Source organism: Mobula hypostoma, chromosome 6 (genome assembly GCF_963921235.1).
Source record: "Mobula hypostoma chromosome 6, sMobHyp1.1, whole genome shotgun sequence".
Classification (NCBI taxonomy): domain Eukaryota; kingdom Metazoa; phylum Chordata; class Chondrichthyes; order Myliobatiformes; family Myliobatidae; genus Mobula; species Mobula hypostoma.
In genome coordinates this window covers 93,129,460-93,152,675 of record NC_086102.1, presented here as the reverse complement: position 1 = coordinate 93,152,675, position 23,216 = coordinate 93,129,460, and the positions used below count along the sequence as shown (strand labels likewise).

The 23,216-nt window shown below is 41.7% G+C and overlaps 1 protein-coding gene across 1 annotated transcript in view; it reads right to left on the bottom strand.

Annotated features, from left to right (window-relative positions):
* Positions 1-23,216, bottom strand: part of LOC134348205 (cilia- and flagella-associated protein 44) — a 235,486-nt gene that overhangs the window by 91,394 nt on the left and 120,876 nt on the right. The window contains exons 20-25 of the mRNA XM_063051223.1: positions 21,408-21,570; positions 20,452-20,582; positions 17,334-17,524; positions 12,340-12,514; positions 10,534-10,711; positions 6,564-7,019 (exon numbers count right to left, since the gene is read on the bottom strand). Coding sequence (XP_062907293.1) covers positions 6,564-7,019; positions 10,534-10,711; positions 12,340-12,514; positions 17,334-17,524; positions 20,452-20,582; positions 21,408-21,570 — 1,294 coding nt within the window. The remainder of the gene's footprint in view (positions 1-6,563; positions 7,020-10,533; positions 10,712-12,339; positions 12,515-17,333; positions 17,525-20,451; positions 20,583-21,407; positions 21,571-23,216) is intronic.

The following is a 23,216-nucleotide window of genomic DNA, read 5'->3' as shown; positions in this document are numbered from 1 at the left end:
CCGGTGAATTCATCGTTGGACAGCATGATGGAGTCCAGGTGTGGGGCTGGCAACTTAGCTTCACCCAGGGAGAATGTTTGAAAAGTCTTGGCGTGGACTAGTAGCTTCCCTTGCAAGTCGACCAGCAGGCTGTGGGCTCGTAGAAAATCCACCCCCAGGAGTGGTTGGGCCACGGCGGCTAGTGTGAAGTCCCACGTGAACCGGCTGGAGCTGAACTGTAGCCACACCGTGCGGGTGCCGTAGGTTCGTATTGTGCTGCCATTAGAGGCCCTCAGGGTGGGTCCCAGTTCTCTGCTGCGGGTGTCGTAACTCGTTGGAGGTAACTCGCTGATCTCCGCTCCGGTGTCGACCAAAAAGCGGCGTCCCGACTGCTTGTCCCAGACATACAGGAGGCTGTCCTGATGGCCAGCCGCCGTAGCCATCAGCGGCGGCTGACCCTGGTGTTTTCCGGGAATTTGCAAGGTGGTCTACAGCAGCGGGCCTCTGTGCCCCACTGCTGGTGGTAGAAGCACCATTGTTCATTGGGCTCCTCACTCCTGTCGCTGGGTTTTGTAGGTTCTGCTGCTGGGCCTGGTCTGGTCTGCCGTTGGGCACGCGGCTTGGTGATCTGTGCGATGGATGCCCCTCTCTCCTTCCTGGCATTCCACAGTGCATCTGCCCAGGCCGCCACCTCCCGGGGGTTGCTGAAATCTGCGTCGGACAGCAGCAGGCAAATGTCCTCGGGCAGTTGCTCTAGGAACGCCTACTCAAACATGAGGCAGGGTTTGTGTCCTTCAGCCAGGGCCAGCATCTCGTTCATTAATGCTGACGGCGGCCTGTCTCCCAAACCATCCAGGTGCATTAAGCGGCGTGCTTGTTCGCGCCGTGAGAGTCCGAAAGTCCATATGAGCAGGGCTTTGAATGCTGTGTATTTGCCGTCCTCCGGGAGCGACTGTATAAACTCCTCAACTTGTGCAGCTGTCTCCTGGTCGAGGGAGCTCAGCACGTAGTAGTAGCGAGTGGACTCTGAGGTTATCTGCCCAATGTGGAATTGTGCTTCTGCTTGTTCGAACCACAGACGGGGTCGCAGCGCCCAAAAGCTTGGCAGTTTTAACGAAACTGCATGAACAGATGCGGCGTCGGTCATCTCTGGTCCAAATATCGTTTGGGCCGTCAGGGTCACCAATTGTAGCAGTGTGCTACACACAGTGCTAAAATAACCACACTTCGTCAGTGAGTTAGAGTTGTGATGAAAGAGATTTATTCAAACTTCGTGGCCTGCTTTAAAGCCTTCCCATTCCCGCCCTCCCTGGGCAGGACTGCTGTGGGGAAATGCATATTCCCAGACCCTTTCCGCACACGGGTTTTTCCCCCTGCTGGTGAAGGTGGCCTGGCGCCCTTTTTGGGGCTGGCCTCTCTGCCGGCGTGCACCGGTTCATGTGTGCTAGAAAGTGGGTCGCCACATGCCGCTACTTTAAAAGCATACGAAGCCTCTGCTTACACTAAACAAAGAGTAACAATCCTCTGACACAAACTTTTTGCTTCATATCTTTAATAAAACAATACTTCTTCTAGATTTTCCAACAAGATGGTGCCTAACGGCGTCTCCTTTGCTTATATCTTCGGAAACAGCTCTATTTTCACCTTCAATATCTTTATTTTTCCCTTTCAGGAGTTACACGCAGGCTTTGCGTGTTCTTTGCAGGAATGGGACCCGTTCTCGGGGTTTCATGACTGGCCGTTATTTGACGTGCCAAGGGTTTGGCCTGAGAGTCCTGATCGTGTTCTGAAGCCTAAGATCTCGGGGCTCTGGAGACGGGTGGATCGAGGGTCGGTGTCACGGCAGGAGACTCATGTATCGTCGGGAGTCCGGAAAATCTTTCACTGTGGGCCCGAAGACCCGAGGTCTTTGTGATCTTCGGACACAGAGCTCGAAAAAGGTAATGAAACGGACTTTTAACATCATAAACCAGGGAGTTGTTGTTATGTCTCCCGCTCACTGTGAAAATGGGGGACACCTCCCTCTCCCTTGCCTGGGAGACAGAGAACCTGTGGTTTATCAAATATTGGATGAAATGCAAAGCCTTTGAGGTAACTTTGGTCTGTGTCTTTGCTATTGCTTAGCACACACTTGTGCTCGGTAATGGTACCGATGCACGCTTTTTTTTCTGGTGGGGGGGGGGGATCATTGCTTGCAGCCAGTTACACGCGGAGCGAGGGCTTTGGAGTTCTCATGTTTAACTGTCATTCATTCTTTGGGGTACTTCTCTGTTTTTGTGGATGTTTGCGAAGAAAAAACATTTCAGGATGTATATTGTATACATTTCTCTGACATTAAATTCGACCTTTTAACCTTTGAAGAGAAAGCATCCTCCACACATCAACCTGTCAAGACCTTTCACGTCTTTATGTTTCAATCAAGCCTCTTCTCACTCCTCTAAATTCAGCGGGTACAAGCTAGTCTGTCCAACCTTTCCTTATTAAACAATCTGCCCATCCAAGGTATTAGTCTATAAACCTCCAATGAACAGCTTCTAATATATTCACATCCTTTCTTGAATAATGAGGTAAATATACACATTACTCTAGACGCAGTCTCACCAGTGTCCTATATAACTAAAGTATAACTTTACTACTTTAGTATATAATTCCCTTAACAATAAGTAATAACATTCTGTTAGCTTTCCCAACCAACTGCTGTCCCTGTATGCTAATATTAGATGAATCAATAGGTTAAGACACCAAGTCCTTCTATATCTCAACTCTTTGATCTCTCACCATTTAGATAATATGCCCTTTTATTTTTCCTACCGAAATAAACAATTTTCCAATCTGAACCCCTTTTGCCAGATCTTTAATCTACCTATATCCGTTTGTAGTTCCTTATGTCCCCTTTACAACTTGCTTTACTACCTCTCCTTGTATCATCAGCAAATTTAGCAACCATATATTCAGTCCTTTCATTAGTATTTATAAAAAACTGAAAAAAGTCAAACCCCAGCACCAATGTCTGTGGTACATTTATTACATCTTATCAACCAGTAAAAGACCCATTTATACTTGCTCTCCATTGCCACAATATTTTAACCACACAAAGATACTACCTCCTACACACATTTTCTGCAATATTTTTGTTAGGATACTTTAACAAATGCTTTCTGAAACTCCAGATGTAATGCATCCAATGTTCTCCTCTATCTATGGCACATATCTAGTGCACATTTCCTTTCTGAAAACTCCAATACGTTGAACAAACAGAATTATTCTTCACAAAACCATATTGACTTTGTCTGACTTTCCCAGACTTTTTCAAAGTGCCCTATTATTTCTTGGAAAAAAACGTTTAATATTTTCCTCGTGACTGGGGTTATGATATCTGACCTGTACTTTTCCACTTTCTGTCCCTCCCCATTTAGAATAAAGTAACTCCATTCAATTTCTCATCCCATGGAACCTTGGGAAAAGCCAGCAAATTGAGATCAAGGAATCAACTATCTCACCAGTCACTTCTTTTATGACTCAAGGATGAAGTTAAAGAGGATTTAGGGAAGTGGTAGTGAGAAAATTGTTGGCTCTGGGGAAACAAGTCCCTAAATCCTATTTCTGGGATGTTATCTGTACCCTCTATAGTGAAGAGTGGTGCAAAATATCTAATTCACCTCTTTACCATTATTAATACACCAAATTTACTTCTAAGTATTCAACAGTAATTTTATTAGTTCTTTACTACCTGTTTTTAAATTTTGAACTAGACTCTTCTGGTATTCTATTGGTTCCTTCTTTATTAATCACTTGGTCATTTGTTCTGCATTCTATTTATTGCCTTTGCACAATAATTACTTTTTGTTGATTGATACTATCTTTAACCTAAAATGTGGGCCCTGCTCTACTGTCTGCACACACCATAGTGGATAATCACGCCTTCAAATTCGCCGATGACACCACTGTTGCTGGGCAAGTCACAGGCGGTGTTGAGTCAGCTTATCAGACTGCGATAGGACACCTCCATCAGTGGTACTGCAACAACAACCTTTCACTCAATGTCAGCAAACCTCAATAGCTGATTGCTGACTTCAGGAAGGGGAAAGAGAGCAAACATGCACCAATCTACATTGGAGGATCGGCACGAGAGACTGACAGCAGCATTAAATTCCAGAGTGCTAACATATTAGATGACCTGTCCTGGGCCCAGCACATTGATGCAATCATAGGGAAAGCATCTCTACTTAAGATATTAAGGAGGTTGGCTTGAGAACAAACATTCTAACAAATTTCTATAGATGTACTGTTGGAATTATCCAGACTGACTCCATTCATGGTCTCATACAACAATGTGAATGTGCAGGAATGTAGAAGCTACATAGAGTAGTGAACTCTGCTCAATACATCACAGACACATATTGGTAATATCTACAGGAAGGCTTAAGAAGACAACATCCATATTCAAAGATCCCTATCATCTGGGCATTCCATCTTTTTGCAGCTGTCATCAGGCAGAAGGTACAGAAGCCATGGGTCCCACACCATCAGGTTCAAGAACAGCTACCTTCCCCTCAACTTTCCAATTCTTGAATCAACTGGCAAATCACAAATCACCACTACAGTTCAGCAACACTATGATCACTTTCATCACTTTGCATTACAATGGACCAATTTTTTTTTATTCTATATGGTTTTTCTTGCAAGAGGTGTGTATAATTTATGTTTAGTTTATTTTTCTCTTGTAAATGCTGCTTATATGATGCAATGGGCCTGTGATGCAGCTGTAAGTAAGTTTTTCATTACACATGTGCATAAATGTACTTGTGCATATGACAATAAACTCAACTTTGGGTACTCAACTTAGAATGCCATTTTAATGGATTCTTTCCTTTACCTGCCTTTGCTTTCACGTCCTCATAATTGTTAGTGTTTAGTTTTCAAATTGTTGCCTTTGACCTATTCTCATCTCTCTCAGACCATATACAGGTGTCCTTCAGTGTGAAGTCACTACATAACCTCATATTCTGCAAAATACCAAGTCTAGTAATGGTTTGCAAAAGAAAATCTGCAAGTGCTGGAAATCCGAGCAACACACACAAAGTACTGGAGAAACTCGTAAACACAAAATAATCTGCAGATGCTGTTGTCAAAGGAACACTCAATGCGCTGGAGGAACTCAGCAGGTCAGTCAGCATCAGTTGAAAAGATTAGTCGATGTTTCGGGCTGAAACCCTTCATCAGGACTGGAGAAAAAAAGATGAGGAGTCAGAGTAAGAAGGTGGGAGAGGGAGGAAGAAACACAAGGTGATAAGTGAAATCGGGAGGGGCAGGGGTGAAGTAAAGAGCTGGGAAGTTGAATGACGAAAGAGATACAGGGCTGGAGAAAGGGGAATCTGATAGGAGAGGACAGATGGTCATAGTAGCAAGAAAAAGGGGCGGAGCACCAGAGGGAGGTGATGGGCAGATTAAGGAGATAAGTGAGAGAGGAGAATGGGGATGAGGACTAATGAAGAGGGGGGGAACGGGATTTACTGGAAGTTTGAGAAATTGATGTTCATCCCATCAGGTTGAAGGCTACCCAGACGGAATATAAGGTGTTGCTCCTCCAACCTGAATGTGGCCTCATTGTGACAGTAGAGGAGGCCATGGACTAATATGTTGGAATGGGAATAGCAAGTGGAATTAAAATGGATAGCCACTGGGAGATCCCACTATTCCTGGCAGATGGAGTGTTTGGTGAAGCATAAACTACATCAGGTCTCACCGATATATAACAGACCACACCAGGAGCACCGGATACAGTAGATGACCCCCAACAGACTCGCAAATGAAGTGTCTCCTCATCTGGAAGGACTGTTTAGGGCCCTGAATGGCAGTGAGGGAGGAGGTATAGGGGCAAGTGTAACATTTGTTCTACTTATAAGGGTAAGCGCCAGGAGGGAGGTCAGTGGGGAGGGACAAATGGACAAGGGAGTTGCATAGGGAGTTCCCTCCCCACCCCCACCCCCACTTCCTGCTTTCCATGAGGATCGATGACTCAGTGATTCTAGAATCATTCATCAATATCTCCAATTGTTGGGCTGTGATATTCTGGAAGAATTGTGCAGTAGTCAGTGAATAGCAGGAACTGTGCTCCTGGACTTTGAGACCCGGTAGTATAGAATGATCTCCAGCACCATGAGACCCAGTAAGAAATGATATCAGTGAGAATGAGGTCCAGTAGGACAGTGAAAATTAGCAGGAACTCTGCTGTTGGGCAATAAGACCAAGAAGGAACTGTCTGGCTGATAGTGAGACCAAGCAAGGATTGTGCTATGGGACATGAGTTACAGCAGGAAGTGCTTACAGCTTAAATGAAACCTTGCACAAAATATACTTCAGGACACAGAACCCAGTAGCAGTGGGGGTGAAGGATTAACTGTGTTATGAGATCTGTCAGGAACTGTGTAGTCTGATACAGACCTGGTAAGAATAGTTTCTGTATACGATTTTCCATATTGCCAACAGTTTATCAATTAGACAAATTTAGACAGACTGACTAAAATCAGTAAAGATATTTTTACACAAGCTCTGTGTTATTAATATCATCACTGTCTCCATACCTTCCTGAATATCTCTGTTTGCATGTATAATTTTTTTTTCTCTTCAATCATTTTGATTTCTTCCTCCAGCTTTGACAGTGGTACCATTTCAGACAATTGGGGTTTCACAGCATATCCTTCTAGTTGATGAATCGAGCTATCTGGTGTGGTATTAGTAGTTCCAGATATTTTTTCAAACTCATTGACCTGGTTGGATTGATTCTTGCTTTTTTCACCTTGAAGATTCTTATCCCTGAATTCCAAAAGCTTTTCATGGTCATACTGGAACTTCTTCTCAGGCATTTCATCAGGATGCATGCTTGGAACCACAGGAATAGGAAGGCGTTGTAAAGGATCAAGGTTGGTCTGTATTAATGCCAACTCCTTACACAGATCAGTGATTTGTTTAATAATATTAAGCTTTGTGTTACGAAGGTCGACTACCTTCTTGCTCATTTCACTTTTGAGTTCATGGATCTTTACAAGACAATAAAAAAGTTGGGTTACACAAATATAACACTTAAACCACAAGACCATAAGACATAGGAGCAGAATTAAGCCATATGACCCATCAAGTCTGCTCCACCATTCAATCATGTCTGATTCTTCGTCCCCTCCTTGGCACCACTCCCCGGCCTTCTTCCCATAACCTTTGATGCCATGGCCAATCAAGAACCTATCAACCCTTTATCCTGAGGCTGTGTCCTCTTGTCCCACCATGGGAAACATCCTTTCCACATTTACTCTGTCTAGGCCTTTCAATATGCAAAAGGTTTCAATGAGGTCCCCCCCCCCCCACCAACCTTCTAAATCCCATCGAGTACAGATGCAGAGTTATCAAACTCTCCTCATATGATAACCCTTTCATTCCCGGAATCATCTTTGTGAACCTCCTCTGAATCCTCTCCAATCCCAATACATCTTTTCTTAGATAAGGAGCCCAAAACTGTTCACAGTACTCAAGGTGAGGCCTCACCAGTGCCTTACAAAGCCTCAGCATCACATCTCTGCTCTTATATTCTAGACTCTTGAAATGAATACTAAAATTGCATTTGCCTTCCTCACCACTGACTCAACCTGCAAGTTAACCTTTAGGGTGTTCTGCACATGGACTCCCAAGTCCCTTTCCATCTCAGGTTTTTGGATTTTCTCCTAGTTTACAAAATAGTCTGCAAATTTATTTCTTCTACCAAAGTGCATGACCATTCATTTTCCAACATTGTATTTCATTTGCCACTTTCATGCCCATTCTCCTAATCTGTCTATGTCCTTCTGCAGCCTACCTGTTTCCTCAATACTATCTGCCTCTCCACCAATCTTCATATCATCTGCAAACCTGGTAACAAAGCCACCTATTCCATCTAAATCATTGATATATGACATAAAAAGAAGCGGTCCCAACACTGACCTCTGCGGAACACCACTAGTTACTGTGCCTCCACAATCTCTACCGCTACCTCTTTCAGAACCCTTGGGTGCAGTTCATCTGGTCCAGATGACTTTTGCACCTTCAGGTCTTTCAGCTTTTTGAGCACCTTCTCCCTTGTAATAGTAACTGCACTCACTTCTCTTCCCTCACGCCTTTCAGCACCTGGCACACTGCTAGTGTCTTCCACGATGAAGACTGATGCAAAATACTCATTTAGTTTGTCTGCCATCTTCTTGTCCCCCACTATTATTTCTCCAGCCTCATTTTCTAGCAGCCCTATAGCCACTCTCACCTCTTTTAATTTTTTATTGATTTTTTATGCATTTCTACAATACAGCTACAGAAAAAAACCATCAACAAAATGGAGATTTATACAGTGCAAAACAAACATGTCCAATATATAATTCATAACAATAAAGAAAAAGCACCCAAAATAAACTCATACACGAGGAAATCTGCAGATAGAAGTTGCTGGTGAACGCAGCAGGCCAGGCAGCATCTATAGGAAGAGGTCCAGTCGTCGTTTCGGGCCGAGACCCTTCGTCAGGACTAACTGAAAGAAGAGCTAGTAAGAGATTTGAAAGTAGCTCAAAGCTCTCCACTCCTCCCTGGACTCCAGACCTAACCAGTTCCCCTCTACCACCACTCTGCTCCGTCTAGCAGAATTAGTCCTTACTCTCAGAAATTTCTCCTTTGGCTCCCAAATAAACTCATGTAAGATTAGTATCCTCCCCAACCTCCCATTAAAAAAAAAACCCCAGGCCAACCATTTCTGTGTATGAAAGAAAAAATTAATCGGAGAATTCAACCCCACAGAGCTGTAAATACATATATAAAAAATATATAACGCCAACTACCAAAACTATAATGTAATTCACAACAAAAAAACCGTAAAACTTACAGGGAAAAAAAGCTGAAAGTAAGGGATTATAGTACAAAAAAAAGGATAAACTTAATCTAAAGAGGAGTTATGAAAGTATTCAAGAAAAGGTCCCCACACCTTATGAAACTTTATGTCTGAATTAAGAAGTGAATAATGAATCTTTTCAAGGTCTAAACAGGACATAATATCACTAAGTCATTGAGCGTGAGTGGGTAGGACAGCATCTTTCCCCCTAAGGAGAACCAACCGGCTAGCCAAGAAAGAAACAAAAGATAATGTTCGACATTTAGTCGGACTCAAGTACATGTCTACTTCACCCAAGGTGCCAAAAAGAGCAATCAGAGGGTTAGGTTCTAAGTGGCAATTAAGAATATGGGATAGGGTTGAAAAAACTTCTCTCCAGAATTTCTCTAGACTAGGACAGGCCCAGTACATATGGATAAGATAAGCCTCACCCCCTTTACACTTATCACAAATGGGACTAATGTCAGGATAAAACCGCAATAACTTAGTTTTAGACATGTGAGCCCTGTGTATAACCTTAAACTGCAAAAGGCAGTGGCCAGCACATAGAGAGGTTGAGTTAACCAACTTAAGAACTAAATCCCAAACCGCATCAGATAAGGAGATATTTAAATTTCTTTTAATTTTTATATACTTGAAGAAGCTTTTTCTATCCACTTTGATATTGTTTGCTAGCTTGCTTTCATATTTTATCTTTTCCCTTTTAATGATTCTTTTAGTTGCTTTCTGTAGGTTTTTAAAAGCTTCCCAATCCTCCATCTTCCCACTAATTTTGCTTTGTTGTATGTCCTCTTTTACCTTTACATTGGCTTTGATTTTCAGCCACGGGTGTACTGTTTTGCCATTTGAATATTTCTTTGTTTTTGGAATACATCTATCCTGCACTGTCCTCATTTTCCCCAGAAACTTAAGCCATTGCTGCTCTGCTGTCATCCCTGCCAGCATCTCCTTCCGATTTTCTTTGGTCAACTCCTTTCTCACACCACTGTAACTTACTTTATTCTATTGAAACACCGCTGCATTAGACTTTACTTTCTCCCCATCAAATTTCAAGTTGAACTCAATCATATTGTGATCACTGACTCCTAAGGGTTCCTTTCCCTTAAGCTCCCTAATTACCTCTGGTTCATTACATAACACCCAATCTAGTACAGCTGATTGCCTGGTAGGCTCAATGACAAACTGCTCTAAAAAGCAATCTCGCAGGCATTCAACAAATTCATTCTCTTGAGATCCATTACCAACATGAATTTCCCGATCTACCTGCATGTTAAAAACTCCTATGACTATCATAACATTGCCCTTTTGACATGCCTTTTCTATTTCTGATTGTAATCTGTAGTTCACATCGTAGTTCCTGTTTGGAGGCCTGTATATCACTGCCATCATCTATGCATGGCTCTGCATAGATATGAATTTAGGTGAAGTTTGTTCTGCTGCCTGAAATTTCCACAGTGTTGTGAGTACCTTCATTAAATAGGATGTTCAGATTGCTGTCAATGCCAAGTGCATGGGGGTCAAACTTAGAAGCACATGTGGGATGATATACTAATCACACGCATCTTAAAAGAAACTTGAGTCACAGAAGTAGGATTCCAACCATGTAGAAGAGGCAAGTGTACAGAATATGCATCAAATTCTGTTCAGTTACATACCAGCTCCTCAAGGTGAATAAGTTGGTTCCTTTTTTTCTCTGCATTAATACGCAGATGTTCTGGTACAGTGTAGTCGGAAGCTGTTTTTAACTTGAAATCTCCCATGTGCTCTTGAGCATCTTTGATTGCTGCAACATCATTTGGATCTTCATAGTTATCATCAGGTTGGCTCAAGTAACTACAAACGACAAAATGTAAAGAAATCTATAATATCAGGACGTTTTGACCTCAAATCCAAAGGATCAAGAGAACAAGAGTAGACAACTCAGCCCCCACAACCTGTTCTAATATTTAACAATATTGTAACTTCACCTGAACTTCAATTTCATTCAATCATTCTACAACTCTTTAACATTCTTACATAGCAAAATCAACTATCAAAATCACCACACTGAATAAAATAACTAAAGGAACAGAGCAGCTGGAGTGTAGAAGGTTCACGGGTCTCATCCACAATAACATCTGCAAAATCTATTCTCGGTTTGTGAAGTAACTTGTAATGTCTAGATTAATATATTTATAATAATAATTCTGAACTATCTTTCTTCATATACAGAACAATACTGGACTAGTTAGGAGGTACAGTATATTTAATAACAATTATAGTACTAAGAACACTGTCTTATTCAGTGGTATCTAAAAGAAAATATTACACTTCCAACAAAAGCCATTCTCGAATTATGAATTAATTTCCAGCAACATAATTGATTTCCTCCACAGATACTGCCTGATATGTTGAGTGTTTCCAATATTTCTGTATTTACTATGCTCAACAGACAGTATGTTTATGCAAACATGATAGGTTGAATCTCCCAACATCAATACTACCTGGGATGCTCCCTGTAAACAGTGGAAACAATTGAATTTGAACGTGGTTTTCAAAAATGATCACTCTACTAGCTATTCTCAGCCAGATCTTTGTTTGGATGCACTTGCAAATTAAAGTTTTTAATCTGTATATAGCAATATACGAAGTACTAGAGGGACTTGTGAACTGCTCCTTTCTTCCAGCTTCACCCACTGAGCTCTTGCACCACTTTACATGTTACTCCAGATTCCACTATCTGCAGTACCTTACTTCTCCTCTTTACCTATATTTATTTTCTTTCATTTCCCTCTCCAGCATACTTGCAGTACAAATTGTTCCCCCAAGCTAACTTCTAACTAGCCAGTTAAGCTATGATCTGAAACATTAAGCTCATTTCTCTTCCCATAGATGTGCCCTGACCCACTATGTGGTTACAGCATTTTCTGTTTTTATTTCAGTTAAGCATGTCCCCAAGCTTACTAAATGTTGGAACTGTCAAAAGACTTGAAATGTCTAAACCTACATCTAATATGGCATCAGAAAGCAATGTAATGTTTCACTCAGGATCAGAGAGATACAGTATGGTAACAGAGCTATGCACTAACATCAACCACCCATCTTACACTAATCCAATCTTTTCTCCTCACATTCCAGTAAGATGGTCGTGCTCTTGGACACAGTGACCACTCTGGGTCCAAACAAAGGTGTATTTGTCCACCTTGCAAATCCTTTTTATGATCGCAAGTCACTGCTGGATAGTAAGAACGTTAAGTACTGCATGACTAGCCCATCAGCAAATTGTTCAATAGCGATGGAGCTGGTCTTATTGCATACCATTGTTGTGTTCTTCTCTAGACTTATTAAGTACCACTGGATGGTGTGCAGTGCAAATGATTGTCTTGGACGTTTTTATTGTGATTGCTTTCTTGTCTACTTCCATTTATTACTTTCCTCACTGGAAATCATCATATAAAGGGTTAAGCAAAAGTATAACTCACAGCTCTGTCCATTCTTTTTTCCTCTGTTCAATTTTGGCCTTTGCTTTATCTGTTTTGTTAATCATATTCTGCAGTCTTTCTGCATGTTGTAATCCAATAATCACCTTTGCTTGTCGGTGTTTTGACCCCCCCAACAAGTCAAGATCCACATCCTGCTCTGCATTCTTGTCAATGTCTACAGAGAAGAGAGCAATAATAAAGCACACAGTGGTTGTCACAACCCATTTTCCTTCAAAGGAAATTGTATTTCACATTATAACATATATCAAAGGAGGCCACCATCAGCAGTTCACAAGAGGATCACTGTCCATTAAAAGGGGATGCCATAAGTGTAGCAATGTGACTTTTAGCTCTTAATAACAGGTTGCTGCAGAAAAACAATGAAGATGGGTATTTTTCCTTCTCCATTCAATTCATAGTTCAGCAGTGATGTATATAACCTCTTGACTGAGAAAATAATGACAGTGGAGTCATTTCTGGGATAAAAACAGACAGAATCCTCAAGTGCTGTGAGGTCAGCAGATGAAACAAGAAAGAAAACAGGCAGGGTGGAAAATCTGAAGACAAGCTAGGCAATAATATAGAAAATAATGGCAGGAATGATGTTTTGTGTCAATACATGAGCAATAGAAATAATGTAGATAAGCTACAAGCACAAATTGCCATCTAGGGTTTCATATAATTCATTAACACTAGCACGTTTTAGATGCTGAACATTCATGGTGGCACAATATACCGGAAAGAAAGGGCAGGATAAAAGAGAGATGAGGTAGAATTAAGGAATCCCTATTGAGAATATGTTTTGATGATCGAATGTTTGAAAGAGGTCAGAGAAATAAATGCATGGATATTAAAAGTAAACTGAGGATCCTCAATGCAGGTAATTTTAATTATTCAGAAGAAGACAGTGGTGTGAAATAACGAGTTTAAACATTTGTTGAGATCAGCTATCTTACTTATATCTTACTCTTGAATGACTCCTGCCACTAAACCTCTCTGTCATCCTTCCCTTACTTAAATTGTTTTATGAATCAGGCCTCTTCAACCATACTTTTCAACACTTATCTTATGTTGACCAAACACAAATGATTTTGCTTGCTAATGGTTCTGAAGCATGCTAAGATATTCTCGGTATGCCAAGGATGAAATATTTTTTGTTAGCTCTCAATGTTTATGACATTGCATATATCCATCCAAAGTTACTGTGAAAGTAGACAGAATTTCACTGATCTTTTGAGTTTCAAGAGATTTTCAAGACAGATCAGGCTTTTAGCTCTTTAATGCTGCATTTTTTTCCATTTTGTTACATCCCAACATTGCATCTTTCTACTTTAGGATTCTTTCATGAACTACTTTTGATAACTCTCAAACTTTGGAGTTACTTTTCCATCACGCTTTCTCATGAATTTGATACATAGGCCCTTCGGCCCACAATGCTGTGCCAAACACCTACTTATTTCAGAAATTACCTAGGGTTACCCATAGCCCTCTGTTTTTCTAAGCTCCACGTATCTGTCCAGGAGTCTCTTAAAAAACCCTATCATATCCGCCTCCACCACTGTCACCAGCAGCCCATTCCACACACTCACCACTCTCTGCGTAAAAAACTTACCCCTGACATCTCCTCTGTACCTACTTCCAAGCACCTTAAAACTATGTCCTCTTGTGTTAGCCACTTCAGCCCTGGGAAAAAGCTTCTGACTATCCACAGGATCAATGCCTCTCGTTATCTTATACACTTCTATCAGGTCACCTCTCATCCTCCGTCGCTTTAAGCAGAACAGGCCAAGTTCACTCAACCTATTCTCATAAAGCATGTTCCCCAATCCAGGCAACACCCTTGTAAATCTCCACTGCACCCTTTCTATGGTTTCCACATCCTTCCTGTAGTGAGGTGACCAGAAATGAGCACAGTACTCCAAGTGAGGTCTGACCAGGGTCTTATATAGCTGTAACATTAAACTCAATCCCACGGTTATTGAAGGCCAATGCACATATGCCTTCTTAACCACAGAGTCAACCTGCGCGGCAGCTTTGAGTGTCCTATGAACTCAGACCCCAAGATCCCTCTGATCCTCCACACTGCCAAGAGTCTTACCATTAATACTATATTCTGCCATAATATTTCACCTACCAAAATGAACCACCTCACACTTATTTGGGTTGAACTCCATCTGCCACTTCTCAGCCCAGTTTTGCAACCTATCAATGTCTCGCTGTAACCTCTGACAGCCTCCACACTATCCACAACACCCTCAACCTTTGTGTCATCAGCAAATTTACTAACCCATCCCTCCACTTCCTCATCCAGGTCATTTATAAAAATTACAAAGAGAAGGGGTCCCAGAACAGATCCCTGAGGCACACCACTGGTAACCAACCTCCATGCAGAATATGACCCATCTACAACCGCTCTTTGCCTTCTGTGGGCAAATCAATACTGGATCCACAAAGCAAGGTCTCCATGGATCCCATGCCTCCTTACTTTCTCAATAACCTTGCATGGGGTACCTTACCAAATGCCTTGCTGAAATCCATATATACTACATCTACTACTCTACCTTCATCAACGTGCTTAGTCACATCCTCAAAAAATTCAATCAGGCCCGTAAAGCATTTTGCCTTTGACAAAGCCGTGCTGACTATTCCTAATCATATTATGCTTCTCCAAATGTTCATAAATCCTGCCTCTCAGAATCTTTTCCATCAACTTACCAACCACTGAAGTAAGACTCACTGGCCTATAATTTTCTGGGCTATCTCTACTCCCTTTCTTGAATAAGGGAACAACATCTGCAACCCTCCAATCCTCTGGAACCACACCCATCCCCATTGATGATGCAAAAATCATTGCCAGAGACTCAGCAATCTCCTCCCTCTCCTCCCATAGCAGCCAGCGGTACATCTCATCCAGTCCCAGTGACTTATCTAATTTGATGCTTTCCAAAAGCTCAGTACATCCTCTTTCTTAATCTCTATATGCTCACGCTTTTCAATCCGCTGTAAGTCATCCTTACAATCGCCATGATCCTTTTCTGTAGTGAATACTGAAGCCAAGTAAGTACCTCTGCTATCTCCTCCAGTTCCACACACACTTTTCCACTGTAACACTTGATTGGTCCTATTCTCTCACGTCTTATCCTCTTGCTCTTCACATACTTGTAGAATGCCTTGGAGTTTACTTTAATCCTGTTCGCCAAGGCCTTCTCATGGCCCCTTCTGACTCTCCTAATTTCATTCTCAAGCTCCTTCCTGCTAGCCTTATAATCTTCTAGATCTCTATCCTCACCTAGCTTTTTGAACCTTTTGTAAGCTTTTCTTTTCCTCTTGATTAGATTTTCAACAGCCTTTGTACACCATGGTTCCTGTACCCTACCATCCTTTCCATGTCTCATTGGAATGTACCTATGCAGAACGCCATGCAAATATCCCCTGAACATTTGCCACATTTCTGTCATACATTTCCCTGACAACATTTGTTCTCAATTTATGCTCCCAAGTTCCTGCCTCATGGCTTCATATTTCCCCTTACTCCAAATTAAACGCTTTCCTAACTTGTCTGTTCCTATTCCTCTCCAATGCTATGGTAAAGGAGATACAATTGTGATCACTATCTCCAAAATGTTCTCCCACTGAGAGTCCTGACACCTGACCAGGTTCATTTCCCAATACCAGATCAAGTACAGCCTCTCTTCTTGTAGGCTTATCTACATATTGTGTCAGGAGACCTTCCTGAACACACCTAACAAACTCCACCCCATCTAAACCCCTTGCTTTAGGGAGATGCCAATCACTATTTGGGAAATTAAAATCTTCCACCACGTATTCAGTGGTCTATAAAAAACACCCAGTAGAGGTATTGACCCCTTCCTGTTTCTAACTTCTATCACAGAGACTCAGTAGACAACCCCTCCATGACTTCCTCCTTTTATTCAGCTGTGACAATATCTCTAATCAGCAGTGCCAAGCCCCCACCTCTTTTACCTCCCTCCCTGTCCTTTCTGAAGCATCTAAAGCCTGGCACTCTAAGTAACCATTCCTGCTCCTGAGCCATGCAAGTCTCTGTTATGGCCTTGTAATGGCCACAATGTCATAGCTCCAAGTACTGATCCATGCTCTAAGCTCATCTGCTTTGTTCATGATGCTTCTTGAATTAAAACAGACATACCTCAAACCATCTGTCTGAGCATGTCCCTTCTCTATCACCTGCCTATCCTCCCTCCCAAGCTTCCTCTATTTGTGAACCAACCGCCCCTTCCTCCGTCTCTTCAGTTCGGTTCCCAACCCCCAGCAATTCTAGTTCAAACTCTTCCCAATAGCCTTAGCAAACCTCTCTGCCAGGATATTGGTCCCCCTCGGATTCAAGTGCAACCCATCCTTTTCGTACAGGTCACGACTGTCCCAAAAGAGGTCCCATGTGAGAAATGAGAGAAAATTACATATACTATATAGGGTTCAAACCCACTGCAAACTATAAACTTTCACTATCTTATTACAGGATCAATGTACAGAAATAATTGAAAAGTTAGTGAAATCGGCTTCAATTGAAATGCTTCTGGATGCAGTTAATAATGGTTCATCTTAACCAGGGTCTCATTGGCCCAACAATAAAGGACAAAAATATCATTCAGGCACTTAAAAACAAAGTGGAAAGGAAATAATTAATTTTAAAGAATGAAAAGGATAAGGTATATAGAATTATGATTCATATTTGCAGTACAGTAAACTATTTTTGACCACATAAAAAGATTATAATCATTTTTCTTTCCTTTGTTACTACTTCCCTTAAAGGACACTGCAGAATAAATCATGCCAAAATGAAAACCAGAGTTTGGATAAAAACATTGTACTTGTTAAATTTCTTAAAGACTTAAAACATTCCACTCAAAGGCCACAGGACTGTGAAATTCTGATTATGGGCAGAACTTAACATCTTGGGCAGTTGAGATAACAAGATAAACTAACAAGTGCACTGGACCTGAAAAAAATTCTACCTGCTCCTTTGCTTTCCTTAAAAGCATTATCTTTACTTTTCTGCTCCACCTGTAACTGGCTCCTCCGCAGCATATCAGCCTTCATTTGGTGATACTCTTTGGAAAATGATGTTACTCGGTAAGTTGACACCTTGTGATCACTTTCAAAACAGTGCACAATAACTGTGTCATATTCTACTGCATCTCGAAACCTGTAGAAACATTCACAGTTAATTTGATCATCTTATTGATATCTTGTGATTAAGAATCTAAAAATATTTACGAAGACATTTTGCCGTCAAAGATTTGTTACCTAATGGGCTGGATTTAACACATAATCATGCATTTGTGTTTCCTATTTTAACTAGGTCATCACAAAATAATGCATTACCTACTCTTCACAAATCTATTTTGACGGTCTCTGAAAATTTTCAGTTGATCACAGTATTCAATCACTCTAGAGCTAATAATGAACTCTTACACGTTCAGATATTAGATTATGAAGACACGCAGTCCTCTTTTATTGTCATTTAGTAATGCATGCATTAAGAAATGATACAATATTTCCTCCGGTGTGATATCACAAAACACAGGACAGACCAACAGTGAAAAAACTGACAAAACCACATAATTATAACATATAGTTACAACAGTGCAACAATACCATAACTTGATGAAGTCCATGAGCACAGTAAAAAGTTCAAAATCACTCAAATGTCCCACAGCTCACGCAGGCGGGAGAAGGAAGAAAAACTCTCCCTGCCATGCCCGACCACAATCCGTCTCTGAGTCATCCGAAAACTTCGAGCCTCCGAATCAGCTCTCCGACACCGAGTACTGAGCGCCATCTCTGTCCGAACGATTCGACCTCAATCTCGGTCGCCAACAGCGGGCAAAGCCAGGGATTTTGAGGCCTTCCCTACGGAAGATTCCCGACTGCGCAGTAACAACAGCAGCGAACGAGCGTTTCAGAAATTTCTCCAGGTGTTCCTCTGTGCTTTCACGTCCCTCTCCATCAAATCAGAATTGTCCATGGCCTCTATTTAACAGATATGATATCATTTTTCACCGGAGGTCTGCGCATGCGCGACGCATGCTCTCTCTCCTCCATTAGGGTATTAGGTTAAATGGTTAGCTTTTTAAATATAAGTGGTTTATGCATTCTTCCCATCTAAGCAAATCTTCCAAAGATAATATGTTCGGACTGCTGTAATGTCTTCACACGCGTCCTTTTAAACCCTGGGATGGAAACCATCTAGGTATGTTTCCTTATGTTATCATTGATACAGCAACAGAAAATAGCATTAATGCATTTTGTTAAATTGATACCAATTTTGTTAGTTGTTACTGTACTGTAATACAATACTGCAACTATTATAAAACTTGCAACACAGGATAGATAGGTAATGCCATTGAGGCACCAAGTTATGCTGATATTATCTCTCTTAATAAGGATTGGCCAACTCACCTCATGATAAAGTCAGAAAAATGGAAAAGGAAAGAAGAACAGCCATTCAATCATCCAATCAGGTTTCTGCTCTCCCACCTTGCATACAATAAAATTCCACTTCTTACTTAAAGTGACATCTTCATCTTTGTTAAAATTCTTTTCCGCTTGTTTTATTTCAATGGCTTCATTTACCAGGTGGTCCCAAAAGCCATTGTTGTGGCACAGTAGTTTTGTGCCATCAAAGTCAATTTTATGACCAACTTCTCCAGGTAATGCAAAAGGATACACCTCCTGTGCTCCTTGATGCGGGTTTCCACCCTGTGTCCCATCTGGCCGATATAAGCTGCTCTACGTTCACAGGGAATCGTGTGAGTGCTAGCTGACCCAAGTCCCAGGTCATTACAGCTTTCTTACAGGAGTATGGATGGTACTAATCTAGTATTTCTTCAGGATCCTAGCGATCTTTCCAGAAACCGTGTAAACGTAGGAAAGACAGGCGGTGGTGAAGGGTTGTCCTTATCATTGTTAGGTTTTCTGCTTTTTCTGTCAGCCCTTTTAAGGGTCCAATTGATCTCCTTCACCTTGTAGCCATTCTGGAGGAACATTCTGTGTAATCGTCTTATTTCCTCAGGAGGAATCTCCAGGTCCAAAATAGTTTTCGCAAGGGTAATCAAAGTAGAAAGAATTTCTCTACTTTGGGAGGCATGAAGGTGGCTGTTATTGTTGAGGTATCAATCTGTGTGAGTGCATTTCCGATAGACGCCATGTCCAAGGCTACCATCCGGTTTCCATCACATTAGAACGTCCAGGAATGAGAGGCAATCATTCTTCTCCATCTCCATCGGAATTTGAATGTTTGTACCATCCTCAAACCTGTAAGGAAGCTCGAGTAACACACATCAAAGTTGCTGGTGAACACAGCAGGCCAGGCAGCATCTCTAGGAAGAGGTACAGTCGACGTTTCAGGCCGAGACCCTTCGTCAGGACCTTCGTCAGGATACACCTCCTGTGCTCCTTGATGTGGGTTTCAAATATGAGTCCCATCTGGCTGATAATCACTGCTTCGCATTCACAGGGAACCCTGTAAACGCCATCCAACCTAAGTCCCAGGTCATCTTTGGTCCTGACGAAAGGTCTCGGCCTGAAACGTCAACTGTACCTCTTCCTAGAGATGCTGCCTGGCCTGCTGCGTTCACCAGCAACTTTGATGTGTGTTGCTTGAATTTCCAGCATCTGCAGAATTCCTGTTGTTTGCGGTTTTAAAAGGAAGCTCAACTCACAGCATATGCGGGTCAAAGATGACCTGGGACTTAGGTTGGATGGCGTTTACAGGGTTCCCTGTGAATGCGAAGCAGTGCATATCGGCCAGATAGGACTCATATTTGAAACCCACATCAAGGAGCACAGGAGGTGTATCTGTTTGGGTTGCCCTGAGAAATCATTCCTGAAGAAGATGGCAGAGTTTGACATCAAGACGTCAGTTATAATCAATACCTGTACCTGACTGGAAGCCTAAAAAGTTTATTCCTGGGAATCTCAGCTGGGATCTATTAGACCTTTGAAAGAATTTTGAACCACTCCATTGCTTTTTGTAATTTTCCTTGTGATTGCACGTAGAATTCTAACATGTTGACCTATTAACTAACTATTGTTAGCATAATGAACTGATGCTTACATTCAAAACTTTACCTGGCTTGAAGTTTTTGGAGGCCAATTTGATACTTTTCTTGTTCCCATGCCATTTCTTTGTAAACCATCTCAATCCGATCAGTTATTTGTTTGTCAATCTGATCTTGAATCCTTTTATCAATTTCAAAATCCTAAAGAACATAGTGTCAAATGATAAAATCAATTACAAAAGACATATAGATACATTAGGAAGATGAGCTAATGATTGGTAAATGGCACTTTGTGTACATAAATGTAAAGTAATAGAATTGGTGAAAAAATTTAGTTTTGAATTAAATGCTTCGAGGCATTATGCCACAGAACATGGGTGGCATCGTGGTACTGATGCTAAGCCTTGGCTCAAAGCCAATCCTGCCTTGATCCATAAAAGGCAGTGTGTTCAAGTCTTACTCCAACACTTGAATTTGTAGCTGAATAAATGTTTTTGATGGTATATCTGCCTGTTCCAAGTTTGTTTTTTTTTACACACCTCAATTAACACCCATCCCTTTCAATAACATAAAACATGATATGTTATTATGTGTACAGGGCTCCCAATAGTGCTGAAATTTATAATCTTGTTGGTCTGAATCAATGTTAGCGAAACTATCAACAATCTGCTGGAGGCGCCCAGAAGATCAAGTAGCTTTTGTAGGTGGATGGGTGGGTAAGGGTGGAATTGCCAGTGTTTTGGGTCAAAACCCTGCACTAGGCCAACTTTTGAATGGCAAAAGTCATTAATGGCTTTAGAATGTACTTTCATAACAATACAATGACAGAACTCTTACCAACTCTGCCAACAATTGCACTTATTCCTCTTCAAAAGCACTGTAATTAAGAACATTTTCTTCCCTGTACGATCTAAATCTATTCAGAATATCATGCCCTCACTTGTTTAATAAAGATTGGAAACCCACCACTGTCTTGTAATTGTGATTGGTTAATCAGAGGTTAAGTAATAAACTCTTAAATTTTACCTCTTTCTTGAGCTGGACATGTTCAGGCAGTTCTGCATTTTTTATTTGAAGTTCCTTAAACTCATTTTGCAGCATATCAATCTCCATTCTTTTCTTTGCCTTCTTTTCCTCTGCCAATTTCAATATTAGATCCATCTCTGCTTTCTGTTTGGCATTTTCAAGACTATATACATGGCGAAAACAGAAAGATGTCAGAGTACATGGTAGATGGTCACTTCAAAACATATTCAAACACAAACGGATAATAATGAATAAAAATCTGTTTGCAAAAGATACAGCTTGAGTAGTTTTGTGAGGGGTTAGCTCTATCACCACTCAATCAAGTTTATTAGTTCAGCCACAGGATTCTGAGGAACCCTGGGTCGAAACAAAGGAACTGAGAAAAGACAATGGCATTTTTACAGGAAACAGGATGAGAAGAGTATAGTCAAGATAGCCATGGGAATGGGTAAGTTTACAAAAGGTGTTGGTTGACAGTTTGTCTCCAGAAATGGACATAGAGATCGAGAAAGGGGAGGAAGTTGGAATGAATGGACTAAGTGAATTTACGGGCTGGAAGCAAAGTTGATTAAATTGATATGCTCAGCATGAGTGCAGGAAGCAGCACAAATGCAGTCATCAATGTAGTGGAAGGAGATGGAGAGCATTACCAGGGAAGGGCTTAGAACATGGACTGTTCTATGTAGTCAATGAAAAGGCAGACATAGCTGGGGCCCATGCAGGTGCCCATGGCTACCCTTCGAATCTGGAGGAATTGGGAAGAGCTGAAGTAAAAACTGTTGAAGGTGAAGACCAGTTCTGCCAGACAGAGTCAGGTGGTGGAAGAGGGGAGCTAGTTGGCTCTTTTATTAAAAAAGAAGTGCAGAGCTTTAACGACTTCTTGATGGGGAATAGAGGTGTATAAGGACTGGACATCCATGGTGAAAATGAGGTGGTCAGGGCCAGGGAATTGAAAATTAGTGAGAGATTGAGAGCAGGAGAAGTATCATGGATGTAGGTGGGAAGGGAATGAAGCAAGGGGGATAGAATAAGGTCAAATACGAGGATACAAGTTCAGACAGGCAGGAGCAGACAAAGACAATGGGTCAATCCAGTCAGGTTTGTGGATCTTGGGTAGGTGATAGGAGCAAGCAGCATGGGTAAAGAAACTATGAGTTTGGTGGCAGTAGATCGGAGTTCTCTAGGATTGATTAGGTCAGTAATTGTGTTGGAGTAAGTTTTTTAATGGTTAGCAATGAGTAAGAGGAGGTGTCTGAGAGTTACTACCTGGTCTCAACAAGGTAGAGATCAGTCCACCACACTAAGACAGCACCCTTTTTGTCTGTGAATTTTTTTAGTAAGGTTGGGATTGGTGCGTAGAGAGTGGTTGGTAGTGCATTTGGGGGGGCGGGGTGAAGGTTCGAGGAGGAGTGAGGAATGCTGAAGTTGAGCCAGTCGATGACTCATCGGCAATTACAGATGAAAGGTTCCAGGGCAGGCAGGCAGAGACCCAGCGTGGGGGTCCAAGAAGATGAGAAGGGTTGGAAACGACAGAAGGGATCAGTGATGGGGAATTCTTGTCAAAGAAGTGCACACAGGTGAAGGAAGAAGAGCTCGGCATCATGGCAGGACTCATTGAAGTGAGGGTGAAGGAGAACAAAGGTAAGGACCTTGCTGAGGGCAGAATGTTCCATGCTAGAGAGGGGATGGTCGGCAAGATTGGTGAAGACACAGCAGGGATTAGAGCTGGTATTGAAGGGGGGAGGAGAGTTGGAGGCATCAGAGAAGGGGGAAGGGTTAATGTGGTCAGGGAAGGTGGGTTGAGAGGAA